This window comes from Ambystoma mexicanum, chromosome 4q, assembly GCF_040938575.1.
Source record: "Ambystoma mexicanum isolate Mex_15411 chromosome 4q, UKY_AmexF1_1, whole genome shotgun sequence".
Lineage (NCBI taxonomy): Eukaryota > Metazoa > Chordata > Amphibia > Caudata > Ambystomatidae > Ambystoma > Ambystoma mexicanum.
Window position 1 is genome coordinate 946,552,537 of NC_090928.1, and position 12,522 is coordinate 946,565,058.

At 46.9% G+C, this 12,522-nt stretch overlaps 1 protein-coding gene across 3 annotated transcripts in view; it reads right to left on the reverse strand.

Annotated features, from left to right (window-relative positions):
- The window catches only part of UBR2 (ubiquitin protein ligase E3 component n-recognin 2), a 2,523,611-nt gene that overhangs the window by 1,891,857 nt on the left and 619,232 nt on the right, over window positions 1–12,522 (reverse strand). For all 3 annotated transcript variants that reach the window (XM_069608499.1, XM_069608498.1, XM_069608497.1), the window contains 2 exons: window positions 10,915–11,078; window positions 9,503–9,602 (listed from right to left, as the gene is read on the reverse strand). In XM_069608499.1, coding sequence (XP_069464600.1) covers window positions 9,503–9,602; window positions 10,915–11,078 — 264 coding nt within the window. The remainder of the gene's footprint in view (window positions 1–9,502; window positions 9,603–10,914; window positions 11,079–12,522) is intronic.

Below are 12,522 nucleotides of genomic sequence, written 5' to 3' on the forward strand. Positions count from 1 at the left end.
CGATACCACGTTGTTTGTGCTGGAGCATCACCCTTAACCATTACAAAATTCCTTTCCTTCATGCAATTTTGCCAGTTATCACCTTCTTGGGATTTACGCTTTGGGTTACAACAGTCTAGATTCAGGTCTCTCATGATGATAGTATGAGAAGTGGAGGCTGAGATGTTGATCAACACTAATAATGTAGTTAATCCATTGTAAAAATGTTCATCTGGCCAAGCAGTTGGATTTCTATATATATATATATTCAAGACAGCCAGAGACTGTGCTGCAATAGTAACTTTGACCAGCTGAAGGTGAATATTTTCTGACGCCCAAGGTGTGATGGATAGACCCATTTGGCGGCTAGCAGCAACAAGGAATCCCGAGGAAGGTCTACGTCTAGTAAGTAATGTGGGTAGAAGTACGACATCCTATCCATCCCATATTGGGGGCATAATTAACCATGTCTCTTATAAGGCTAATATATATGATAGATGGACGGCAAATTCTTAAGAGACTATGTGTATGCCCTCTCGTATTCCAACTGGCTATTTTTAGGGCATTTAGATTTTCTGTCGTTGATGGTTAATTCCTCAAGCTGAATTGCAATGCTTGAGTTCTTGCACTAGCTATGTTAGGGATCTGAAAGCTCTGATATATGTTGGGTTTAGCAATTTGTTCCTTGTGCTGCTTTGGATTGTATTTCGGATCCTGCGCCAGCAGGAAGCCCATCTCAAACAATGACATTTGCGCCTGCCAAATAGTGTTTGCCACCACCCCCGATGGAATCCACAATCTGACAAAGCTTGAGGAGTCAGAAAAACTCAATCTGCTCAATATCTCTTAAAGTAATATCCTGTAGCTCAACAACAAATCTAAAAATGTTTAAAACACTACTTGTGTTAAGGTCGTATGTTGGGTATGGCCCCTCTATACATTTTAGGATGAAGGAGAAGAGCGGGGTTTTTGACACCTGCGACGAGAGCTGTGATGATCTAAAATAAAAAGCCGGTCATTGGAAAAACTGTTCTTTCTAGTCTGTCCTAGTTCAATATGTTGAGAATTGTGAGGTCTTTCCGTAATCATTGGGGACTCAGGTGTATGATGTACAGATCTAGTGGATTGACCTTCAAACTGAGTGTGGATGCTATCTGCCGTTTTAACCTGTGATGCCATAGTCCTATTTTGATCAGTGGGGCCAGAGAGCCTTTCCAACAGGTAAGCATCTACCGCCTGTTTCAATTGGGCTATGGCCACTTGGTTCTGTTCTTTTGGAGTTAAGGAAGACAAATGTTGTGTAGGTTTGAAGGAAACAGTTTTTTCACGAGGGACAGTATTTATGGGCACATGTAGGTCAGAGTCTGATTGAGTGAGGGTCTCTACAAGAGTGTCAAGCGGTAAATATGCTAGAGTTGGATTTTGTATTGTGTACGATGTTTTGGAACAACCAACTTTGTAAGATCAATAGGAGGCAGTATATCTTTTGTGGATAAGTTCGCACCAGCAAGCATACTGTTGTGAACTGAGACCCGATTACTTTCTTTCTGAGCCATGGGGATAGAGATTGCTTTAAAAAAAAGCATTAAGAGTGTTTTTAACTCCCCTGCGTGCTGGCTGATAAGTGATTTTTTTCATAATTGCCAACTGTCTTTGGGGCTTTTGTCGAAAGGGTCTTTTGCCCCTGGTTCCTAGAACATGCTCCGTGATGGAAGCAGGGGCATGAGTCTCGCATTCTTTGAGAAGTAGATCCTCAGAATTGTCATTGGGAAGACTCACCAACGACCCATGAGTGTTCAAATCATCCTCAATTGGTCGAATAACATTAGGGAACTATGGGAGTTGCTTAGTTATTCCAGAATTCTCTGGATGAGAAACATCAGTATCTTGGTGTTGGGCCAAGAGTATTGAGTGAGATTGTTCAGATAAATTGCCACAAATAATAATTGAATCCTCCAAGTCATGGGGTTGACTGGAGGGAGAGGAAACATTCACCTTTGAAAGCTGGGATTGATGCTGTGTCCACAGCACAAGCTCCTCCAATTGCAAAGCTTGTTTGTTCAGTTTTTCATGCATTACTTCAAAGAATTTATGTAAACCCAAAACCGAGGTGTTAACAGCAGTGAGGGCAAGATCTATCATATTAGGAGTTGTGGAGGGTGGAACACAAAGGCAATTTCAGAGCTCTAGGAGTAGGAAGAGCAAAAGACGCAATTGCAGAATTCGAAGGTGTTGAAAAGGCGTCATGAGATATATCTTCAACTGGTATACAGTGTTGTTCACTTCGAATGGATATGGGAGAGTCACAATGACTCGCATATATTGATATGCAAGAGCTATCAACCGCCATCGGTGAAATTGGCGATTTGCTGGCTGAAGTCTTATCACTATACTTTCTTTTAACATTTCTTGTTTTTAAAGAGGCTAGAATAGTTTTATCTGAGATGTTATGTTCAGTGTAAGTGCCCACTAGAGGCGCACTGAGAGTCAATTGTGCCAAAAGTACATATGGAATAGACGGCACAGCAGGACTCCCACTTACAACGTTGTGTATTGGAATATGCACATTTAGCTCAACATTGGATTTCTGAGATGCTGCCAGAGTATGCAGATTAGAAGAGGGAGTGCCTGAGAACCTTGGTGACAAAGTAAACGAAGGCAGCTGAGAATGGAACATTTGAGGGATGGTGCATGTTGCACGTAGTGTGGCAATATTATCAGGCATGTTTGTTTTTAAGGAGTAGGGGACAAATACCATGAACAATAATTCAGGCAAGATCGACCAAAAATGTCCCAAACAGAAGCGTTACCCTTGATCCTGTTGAAGCAACACTGACAACAAACTTAACAGTGCCCAGGCAACGCTCGCCGCGGTTTGTAAACCTCCCTCTGAAGAGGGAGTGCCACTGCCGCTACGTTGCAGCGAAGTGGAACTTATCTGTGAACTTGCTTGTGCGCACGCGCTGTGCGTGTGCAAGCCCACTTTGTAGGAAACAGACATGCCGTTTCCTGGGCGGAAGTAATGGATATGTCAATCACAACAGGTGCAGTAAGCACAATAGTCCGTTGAAAACAGTCCGCTGAAAACACTGTTTATGCCGGTAACAGTTTGCAAATCCAAACAAGAACAATCAGTCCTCCACAGCGGCAAAGCGGAACTTATCCATGAACTTGCTTGTGCGCCTTTGAACAAGTCTTTGCACAATGTTTTAGAAGTCTTTGAAGAAAAGAAGAATCAAATGTAGGGCCACAAGCTGATTAGACTTGTGAGTAGTAGAAGATGCAAGCAACTCTACATTAAGAAGTAAGTTCTCTCTGACTTTTTACAGTACCTTTAAAATGAAGAAAAGATGCAGCAGATGACTCCTGTTCCTGTGCAGCTCTGCAGATCCCACTGTTCCTGGGCCTCAGTCGTGGGGACAAGAGTGAGGACGTCAGGGGACTCGCAACCGGCAAACTTCACTTTCAGTAGCTGTTCAGTGTTTCAGCTCCTTGCGTCTACCGCAAATAGCAACACTGCGGTTCCTGGCTGTCGAGATGGACTGTCCTTGCTTCTGGGATCCCACACTCTGTTGAGGGGGCTCAGGCTCGGTCAGTCCTGCTTCCTGGAGTCCGGAGGATCTTCCTGGAGCTCTAGGCCAGCTTAAAAGCAACGCACACAATCTGGTGTTCCTATCCCTGGCTATACGGTTTCCAGCAGCAACTCTGTGGTAATTCAACCAGCTCCGAGATGGATGTCCAGGTGGCTTACTTTGGAGTTGATGGGTACCACCAACTCAAGAGGAGAAGTCATCCTTGCACGGGCGTCTCTGTCGATGTGAACGCTGCGTTTCGGCACTGCAGCAGGGCTTCACCAGGCAAACCAACAGTCGAGGAGTTTCAGCAGGCGTCCTCCAAGTTCTTCTTCGGTTCCGTCATCCAGTGGTCGACTCTGCCTTCCAAGACAAAAGACTTGCCTTTTATTCAGTTCTCTCCCATTCATTCCAGCCTAGCTATCAATCACCCAGCAGGATGGCTGTCCTTGCCAGACAGTCAGCCAGCCAATCATCACAGAGTGCATTTGGGTCTCATAGGAGACTATGCATGGGGAGTTTCGGGCACCTCCCTACCCAGACACCCTGGAGCCAGAGGCGGGCTTCACTCGTGAATCCTGCCAAAGGCAAAACGACCAATGGGACCAAACCTGGTTTGGCGCTCAGAGTAAATCTCAAGAAGGACCTTTCCACAAAGAAATGGCGAAAAAAGAAGACTGGGACCATTTTGAAAAAAATGGCACCCTTGGGTGCTTTGATATGATATGATATGATATATGATATGGTATTTGTAACGCGCCTATACACAGGTGTTTCAAGGCGCGACGAGGCAGGGAGGGGAGGAACAAGGGGAGACAGACAACGATCCTACTAGGCCAGGTGTCATTCAGATCGCGCAAGTGCAGGGGTGGGGAGTGGGAAAAGTGCAAGGGGAAGGGGAGGGGGGGAAGTGCAGTACAAGGTAAGTGGCGTAAAGTAATAAATAAATAGGGCCAGCTGGTGACAAGTGCAAGATAAGTGCAGAACAAGTGCTGGGGAAGGGGGGGGCTGTAGGGATACAGAGACAGTCCCGCAGTGCAGAGGGGTTCCAGGGCATCAGTGCAAGTGGAGAGTGGCTGGGCCCAGGACCGAGGCCGTTTAGAGTGGTCCAGTTGCAGGATCAGTGCAGTTTCAGTGAGGAATTAATTAGCTGTTCAGCAGGGGAGAGGGAGAGAGAAAGCAGAAGCAAAGAGGAAGGTTTTGAGGTGCTTCCGGAACCGGAGATGGTTCTCCTCAAGTTTCAGGGAGGCAGGAAGGCTGTTCCAGAGGGAGGCCCCTGCCGCGGAGAGAGATCTACCCCCCGCTCGTTGCTTCGAGAAGCGGCTAACCCTGAGGGAGTTGGAGGCGGATGAGCGAAGGGCTCGGGAAGGAAGATATTTGGGAAGAGAGAGTTGAAGGTATTTAGGACCCAGGCCCCAGAAGGCCTTGTGGACAATGCAGAGGGTTTTGAACTTTATCCTCGCAGCCACTGGGAGCCAGTGTAGAGATTTCAGTCCTGGAGAGATACGGTCCCTGGGCTTGAGGCCAAGGACAAGTCTCGCAGTTCTGTTCTGGATGAGTTGCAGAGGGCGGAGAGTGGAGGCAGGCAGATTAAGATAGAGGCTGTTACAGTAGTCCAGCTTCGAGAGAACCAGGGCTCGGGAGACAGTGAGCTTCTGGGGGAAGGAGAGGAAGGGAAGAATACCTCTGAGGAGGTGCAGCTGGTAGTGTGACCTCTTGGCGACGTCAGAAATATGAGGAGAGAAGGAGAGTGTGGAGTCGAAGATGACCCCAAGGTTTTTTGCCCTGCAGGTAGGAGCAGGGAGGGGGCCAAGGGAGGCAGGCCAGAGAGCTGCAGGGAAGGAGGGAGTGGGAGTACCGATGAGTAGAATCTCAGTTTTACTGGCATTAAGGCAGAGGTCATTGGCGGCACACCATTCTTGGATAGCAGACAGTCAGAGATGAGGGAAGGAGAGGGGGAGGCTGAGGGTAGCCTGAAAATGAGCTGGGTATCGTCCGCATAGCACTGGAAATTAGGGCAGAGAGCGGCGATGCGGTGGGCAAGGAGTGCCAGATACTGGTTGAACAGCCAGGGAGAGAGATCCCTGGGGAACACCACAGGTGGAGAAAAAGATGTCGGAGAGGAAGGACCCCAGTTGGACCTGGGAGGGTCGATTTGAAAGGAAAGAGGTCAGCCACGCCAGAGCCTGACCAGTGATACCCAGGTTTTCCCGGAGACGGTTGAGCAGGATGGCATGGTTGACAGTGTCAAAGGCAGAGGAGAGATCGAGCAGAATGAGAACACACGGAGTGTTGGAATCGAGGTTCAAGAGCAGGTCTTCACGGATGTTCAGGAGAGCAGTTTCCGTGCTTCTGGCAGCTCTGAAGCCAGATTGATGGTCACGAAGACTACCAACAGATTCAGCATGGAGGTTAAGCTGGGAGATGGCCAGTTTCTCCAGGAGCTTGCCCAGGAAGGGAGTGATGGAGATAGGGCGATAGTTAGCCGGGCAGGAGGGGTCGGAAGAGGGTTTCTTGAGAAGAGGGTGCACAAGGGAGTGCTTGAGGGGGGGAAGGGAAGACTCCAGAGGCGAAGGAGTGGTTGCAAAAGTCAGCCAGGGCAGGAGCCAGGGAGTCAATGTGGTCCTTGATAGTTTTGGAGGAACAGGGGTGAACCTGTTTAGACGAGACTTTCATTGATCGGACTTGTCTGGAAACCTCGTCAGCAGAGAAAGGTGGAAAGGCAGAGAAAGAGGGAGGAGGGGCGACAGAGGAAGGGCCGGGTAGGGAGGGAGGGAGGTGAAAGGAGGAGAGCGAGGACAGGATGTCCTGAGTTTTAGAGATGAAGTGAGAGGCCAGTGCAGTGCAGAGGGCCTGGGAGGGGACAGGAGAGGTAGAGACTGCAACAGGGTTGGCCAGCTCCTTGCAGATTTTAAAGAGTTTGGCGGAGTTGTTTGATGCTGCAGAGATGCGGGCTTGGATAAGGGCTCTCTTCTTGGTGAGAACGGAGAGCCGGTACTGCCTTTGGAGCAGGCGGCAGGCCAGTTTGTCAGAGGATGAACATGAAGCACGCCATTTCCTCTCTGCAACCCTGCACTTGCGTTTTAGGGTGACGAGATCCGAGTCATACCAGGAGTTACATTTGGCTTTGGGCTTCAGGCGGATTTTCATGACGGGGGCAAGGATATCAAGAGTAACAGATATAGCAGAGTGGAGCATGGAGAGGGCTGTGTCAGGGTGGGAGTCAGCCGAAGGGGCAGGGGGGGGCGAGAAGGTAGCAGCGAAAGCCTCAACTGACACACGCTTCATGGGTCGGATGACCGAGAAGGTGGGTGGCAGTGAAGAGGGTGGCTTTGCCTGTGGGGTAGGGAGGGTGAGGTGGGAGGATAGGAGAAAGTGATCACTCCAGGAGAGAGGAGTGGAGAGAGGGACGGAGAGGGGAAGGTCAGAGGAGATCAGAGCATCAAGAGTGTGCCCAGCAGAGTGAGTAGGCCCGGATGGGAGAATAGAGAGTGAGAGAGAGTCGCAGAGGTCACGAAAGAGACCAGTGGGGGGACTAGAGGCATCAAGGTGGATGTTAAAGTCGCCAAGAAAGAGGAGTTGAGTGGTTGAGGACAGGAGTGAGGAGGAGAGGTCAGCCCACTCAGAGAGGAAGGAGGAAATTTGACCAGGTGGCCGATAGATAGTAGCCACGGTAAGGGAATGGCTAGGAGAGAGAGAGAGTCGGCAGACAAGACATTCAAAAGAGGAGTAGGTCTGCGTAGGAGTGACAGTGGCAGGAATCCACTCAGGGAAGATAAGGGCAACACCACCCCCTGCACGGTTAGGCCTGGGCATGGAGAGGATCTTGTAACCGTCAGGTAGGAGTGTGTCAAATCTGGTGGCAGAGCTGGCTGTGAACCATGTCTCAGTGAGACAAAGGACGTCGAGGTCCAGTTCTTCAAGAAGGTGACAGATATTGGAGGAGTGCTTGATGGCAGAGCGAGTGTTTAGTGTGTCAATGTGGAGAAGGCTGCCATCCTTGAAGAACTTCCGGGGAGGGGTACAGATCAGAGGTACGCCCTGCGGAGGTATTGAAGAAGGAGGTGAAGAAGGAGCACGAGAGGGGGCAGGGAGGGAGGGTAGAGGCAAGGTAGCCAAGGATAGAGGAGGGGGGACAGCAGGAGAGGAGAGGAAGTTGATGAGGTGTGGGAAGCGTCTATCGAAGAGGTGAAGGTTGGCCTGAGGGCCTTGGACCAAGACGGTCCCATTAGCGTAGACATTAATGATGGCCTTAGAGGAGCGGAAGGGGGCCAAGAGGACATCCCAACGGGTGCCACCATTAATGGGAGAGGAGGAGAAAGGAGAGAGCACAGAGACCATATGAAGGGTCCATAGGTCAGGCGAAGGCACGAAAAAGAGGATGTCAGTGAGAGTTTCCTTAGAGCAGGCATTAGTGTAGGTGTCAGCGATAGGGAGGCCTGGGTTGGAGACCAGGATGTCCTTTTTAAACTTTTTCCTACCAGATTTAGTGAGGAGAGCAGGATAGTCAATGGAGAAGCAGTTAGAGAAGATAGGCGAGACGGAGAGCACCATGGAGTAGGAGGGAGGGGGGGGACAGACGAAACGAGAGCACGCAGACAGGAAGTGAGCGGCAAGCACAAGTTACCACAATTAGAGCAAACAAACAGTAAAGCGTATTAGGTACCGGGCCACCTAAGTTTGAGAATCCTGCGAGGGGAGAAAAACACCCTAGTTTACCACAATTCAGAGCAAACAGTAAAGCGTATTAGGTACCGGGCCACCTAAGTTTGAGAATCCTGCGAGGGGAGAAAAACACCCTAGCCCGCTGTAAATGCACACCAGGGTAGTAAAAATTAAACCACTGTCACCAGCTATTCAATGAGAAAAGGGTAACGTAAAAATGTTTACATGAGAAGCTAGACAAAGGAGATAATAGGTAACCCCTCCAGCACACTATTCTAAAATAGTGTGTGCTAGGTCTAGAAAGTTACAAATGTAAGTAAAGTCAATTTCACTTTGCTGCTCTTGGAAACAGTAGTTTAACCAAGAGAAGGTAGTTAAACCTTTGGGAAATCTGAAAGACTTCCCTGTGCCACTGCACTGAAGGTGCTGTGTGACAATGTAAAAGATGATGCCTATGAAATTTGTCAGACTCCACAACCAAAAGACAAACAGTGTACAAAATCACATTAAAATACATGCAAGAGTGGGAAAAAGGGTCTCACTCTCTCCAGGTTTAGAAAAAATCAAGTCCTCAACATCCAGCAATGTTGCTGGGGGTCTCGAAGGTGGAGGGAATTGGCACATTTCTGAGAATTCTTCCTAACAGGCACCATACAAATGTCCAATAAGTACATACAATATAGCAAACAAAGAAAGAGGCCACCATGTTAGGTGACCCTATTGTGCATAATCAGGAAAATAGCGCAATAGTTGGTAGAACACTGCCACCAGTCATAACTATAGGGTTGTCTATGTGATTAAAAAGTCACAGCAGCAGAGAGAAGGGGGGGATACCAATTATTCACCTAGCACTTCATATACAGTGGTGTATGCTAATCTCTCATAGGATAAAGTTTTAGGAAGGATACAAAGTATACCTCTATCCTTAAAAACTGTAGTTACTTGAGGATAGTAAAAAAATCTCTAAGGAGGACATACGTGGTCGACAGCAACACTGCACATAGGGTGCTGTGTGCTGCAAAAGTTAAACACAGATGCCTTAAAAGAGACTCCATTAAAAAAAAGTTAAACACAGAACAGAGTTCCAAATGTGAGAGCCCATAAGAAGGCATGAGGGTGTGGGAGTATGCTCCCCTCATTCAGGATAGAAAGAAAAAAGGTCCAGAAGTCCAGCAAAAAGCGGTGGGTGTCTCACTAGAAGAGGGGATGAATCATACAAAAGATAAATCTCCATAACATGCAAGTCACCTTATGACATGTAGTATGTTATTTATAAGATTACATACCTGCATGCATTTCATCAATTCTAAAAAGACATCAAAGCCTTCCAGAAACTTCTGCCTTAATCCATCTGACCAATCTGGTGGCTTGCTTATTAAAACATACCTGAGAACAGGGCAAAGGAACAAACAGATCGAAACATCAATACTTCTGCTTCATGTATATTACAGCAGACATATGGGCGGAAGATTCCACAATAATGCAAATCTATTTCAGCTTTAGTTTTACAGAGCACAATGATAGTAACCACTATTTTCTCTAGCAGAACGCAAAAGGTGAGTTCAATATATTCGACTAGCCTGTACCATTTGAGAATTAAAGAGAACGAGGGGTGAATAGTGTAAGGTAGACTCTAATTACAGGGGCACCACTTAATTATACAGGTACCCCTAATCTCACTCTCAAGATTTAAGTTCACCCCTCTAGGGAATTAAGGCCAAGAGTCTATCTTGCAAGGATAACAAATGTATTCTTTACAGATTGAGGATAGGAGCAAAGAACTCTGCTGCCTGAACAGTCTTTTCTGTCCCTCAACCGTCTCATATTCCTGCCGACTGGAGCCAGACAGGAGCTTATGTACCTTGATTTGGTCACTGGCATGGCTTCATCCAAAACCGTCCTCTTTCCTTAGAAAAGGTGCTGCAGTCTTCCTTCATGGTCGGATTTCCGTTTAGGACATACTACTTAACATACTGCTAGCCTATGCAAGAATACATTGTAGCTTTTGTTTTCCATCATTGTGCTACATTATGAACATTTTCCCGTCATGCTCTCCCTATTTCATTCATTCTCCTCATATTTTGATCTGGTACAGTAATTCCCCTTAAACCTTGTTTTCCATAATTCTGCATGGTGTGCATCGAGCCTAAGCCAGCATGGGCTTTTTGACAGACAGCCAACAGCTGGTGAGCCACTTCGTGTGCTCTGCCAGAGGTAGTCAGTGACATAACTCTGCATGAGCTCTGCGATTATTTTTAGCGCAGGCCACATTCCTTTTGGCAGAGAGCCTGCTACTGTCGTGCGTTGAGATTTTAAACAAAATTGAATTTAACATTTACAAATGTATTCAGCTAATAGTTATTTACACCATATATTTAAATAATAACTGCCTTCTTTTAAGTGCCCATCCCCCCTAGTCTCTTGTAGTGCCTAGAAACAGCTAAAATAAGTCTTGTCTAATTCTAAAGCTCTTGGGAATGAAGGAAGGTGCTAGCTCCTTCCCAACAATAGGAAAAAGAAAAAAAACAGCCAATGGAAAATAATTTGAAGAACATACACACAGAAGGTTGTATACAGTATAATATGTAAAAACCACTCCAAGAAATAGAAGTCAAGAAATAAAATACCCATCAGATCCCCAACCAATTATGAGCTGGTATACCTTAACTGTGAATTGCGTTTACACTTAATTACTTACTTAAGATCCAAGATAAGGCATTGCACTCTTCTAAATTTGAATGCTTGAAGTGCAGTGTAACGTTCAAAATGAAATCTGCTCCGGTTATCACGATGCGTTAAGTGATCCATAAAGGTCTGTATTATGGTGGTTAAGAGGTTTTCTTCAGTGATGAGCATTCGTGCCTAGGAAAAATTAGATTAAATGCACATTTTCAATCAAATGAAAATATACAATGAACACTGGTATAAAGGATTTAACATTAAACTTTGCCTTCTTCGTTTCTCAATCTACATCAGACTGCACAAGCTGGGTAGCGATTAACCCCATCCTCACCTATTCAAGTGCTTAATGTAACCCATCTTCAACTGAAATGTTTTCCCAGCACATCTTCACAATTTCAGGTTTTGCTATGATAACAAAAGCCAGGATCATCATGGCTGTGTTTAAGTAGGGATATTTTCAAACATTCTTAGATGAAGTCACCATGTGCATTTTAAAACAAAATCTCACAATCCCCAAAAACATTTTATTACTTTCGAAAGCTTACAAGGCAATAAAAGGCTACTTACAACTATGAACACAATCAAGAAACGATGTGTCATACCTACAATGATTCCTACTATTTGAAATTAGACACTCCAGCATAGGTGTTAGAAGGAACAAGTTACTTAGCTGTGACCGTTGTTCTCCAGCATGGGTCTGGCATGGATTCACATGCTCATGAATATTCCCCGTCGTCAGGCTGGGAATCCTCGGTAAAGAAAAAATCAGTATCAGTTTCGTTTCTGATCTGTCTTTCGTAGTAGTAACCAATCACTGATCTCTGCGTCATATTGACCACAGCCAATGACTGCCCTCTACCTAAGCCCCGCCTCTGGCAGCCATCTTCAGATTTGGTAGCACGTGTAGTGGCAGTATGACTAAGTGAAGAGCCGCAGAGGGGTAGGCGGGAGGGTTCGCATGTGAATCCATGCCAGACCCATGCTGGAGAACAACAGTTACAGGTAAGTAACTTGTTCCTTCTCCAGCATGGGGTCTGGCATGGATTCACATGCTCATGAATAAAGAATACATAGCAGTACACACATGCACAACCACGGGAGGTGGCAAAGGCTCAACATTAAGCATTACATCAAACTCAACATTAAGCAATTCTTACCTCCTCACCAGGCTCACCTTAGGCGAACAGGTTGCGCAGCACTGCTTGGCCGACCCTGGACTTCTCCCTGGAATCCCGATCGACGCAGTAGAATTTCGTGAAGGTGTGCGTCAACCTCCACGTAGCAGCCCTGCAGATGTCCAGCAAGGGCACACCAGATAGGAACGCCGTGGTAGCTGCGATCGCTCTGGTGGTATGGGCTCTCGGACGGCCAGGCAGCGGTCGGTTTGCCAACCGATGACAGTACATGATACAGCCAGAGAGCCATCTGGAAATGGAAGCCTTCGAGAGAGCCTTCCCCTGATTGACAGGTCCAAAGTTTACAAAGAGTTGTGACGTCTTCCGAAAACACTTTGTGCGGTCCACGTAGAACTTCAGCGCTCTAGCCACATCCAGCGAGTGCAAAGTCCTTTCAGCCGGCGACGAAGGCGACGGGAAGAAAACAGGCAACACCAAGGGTTCGTTGA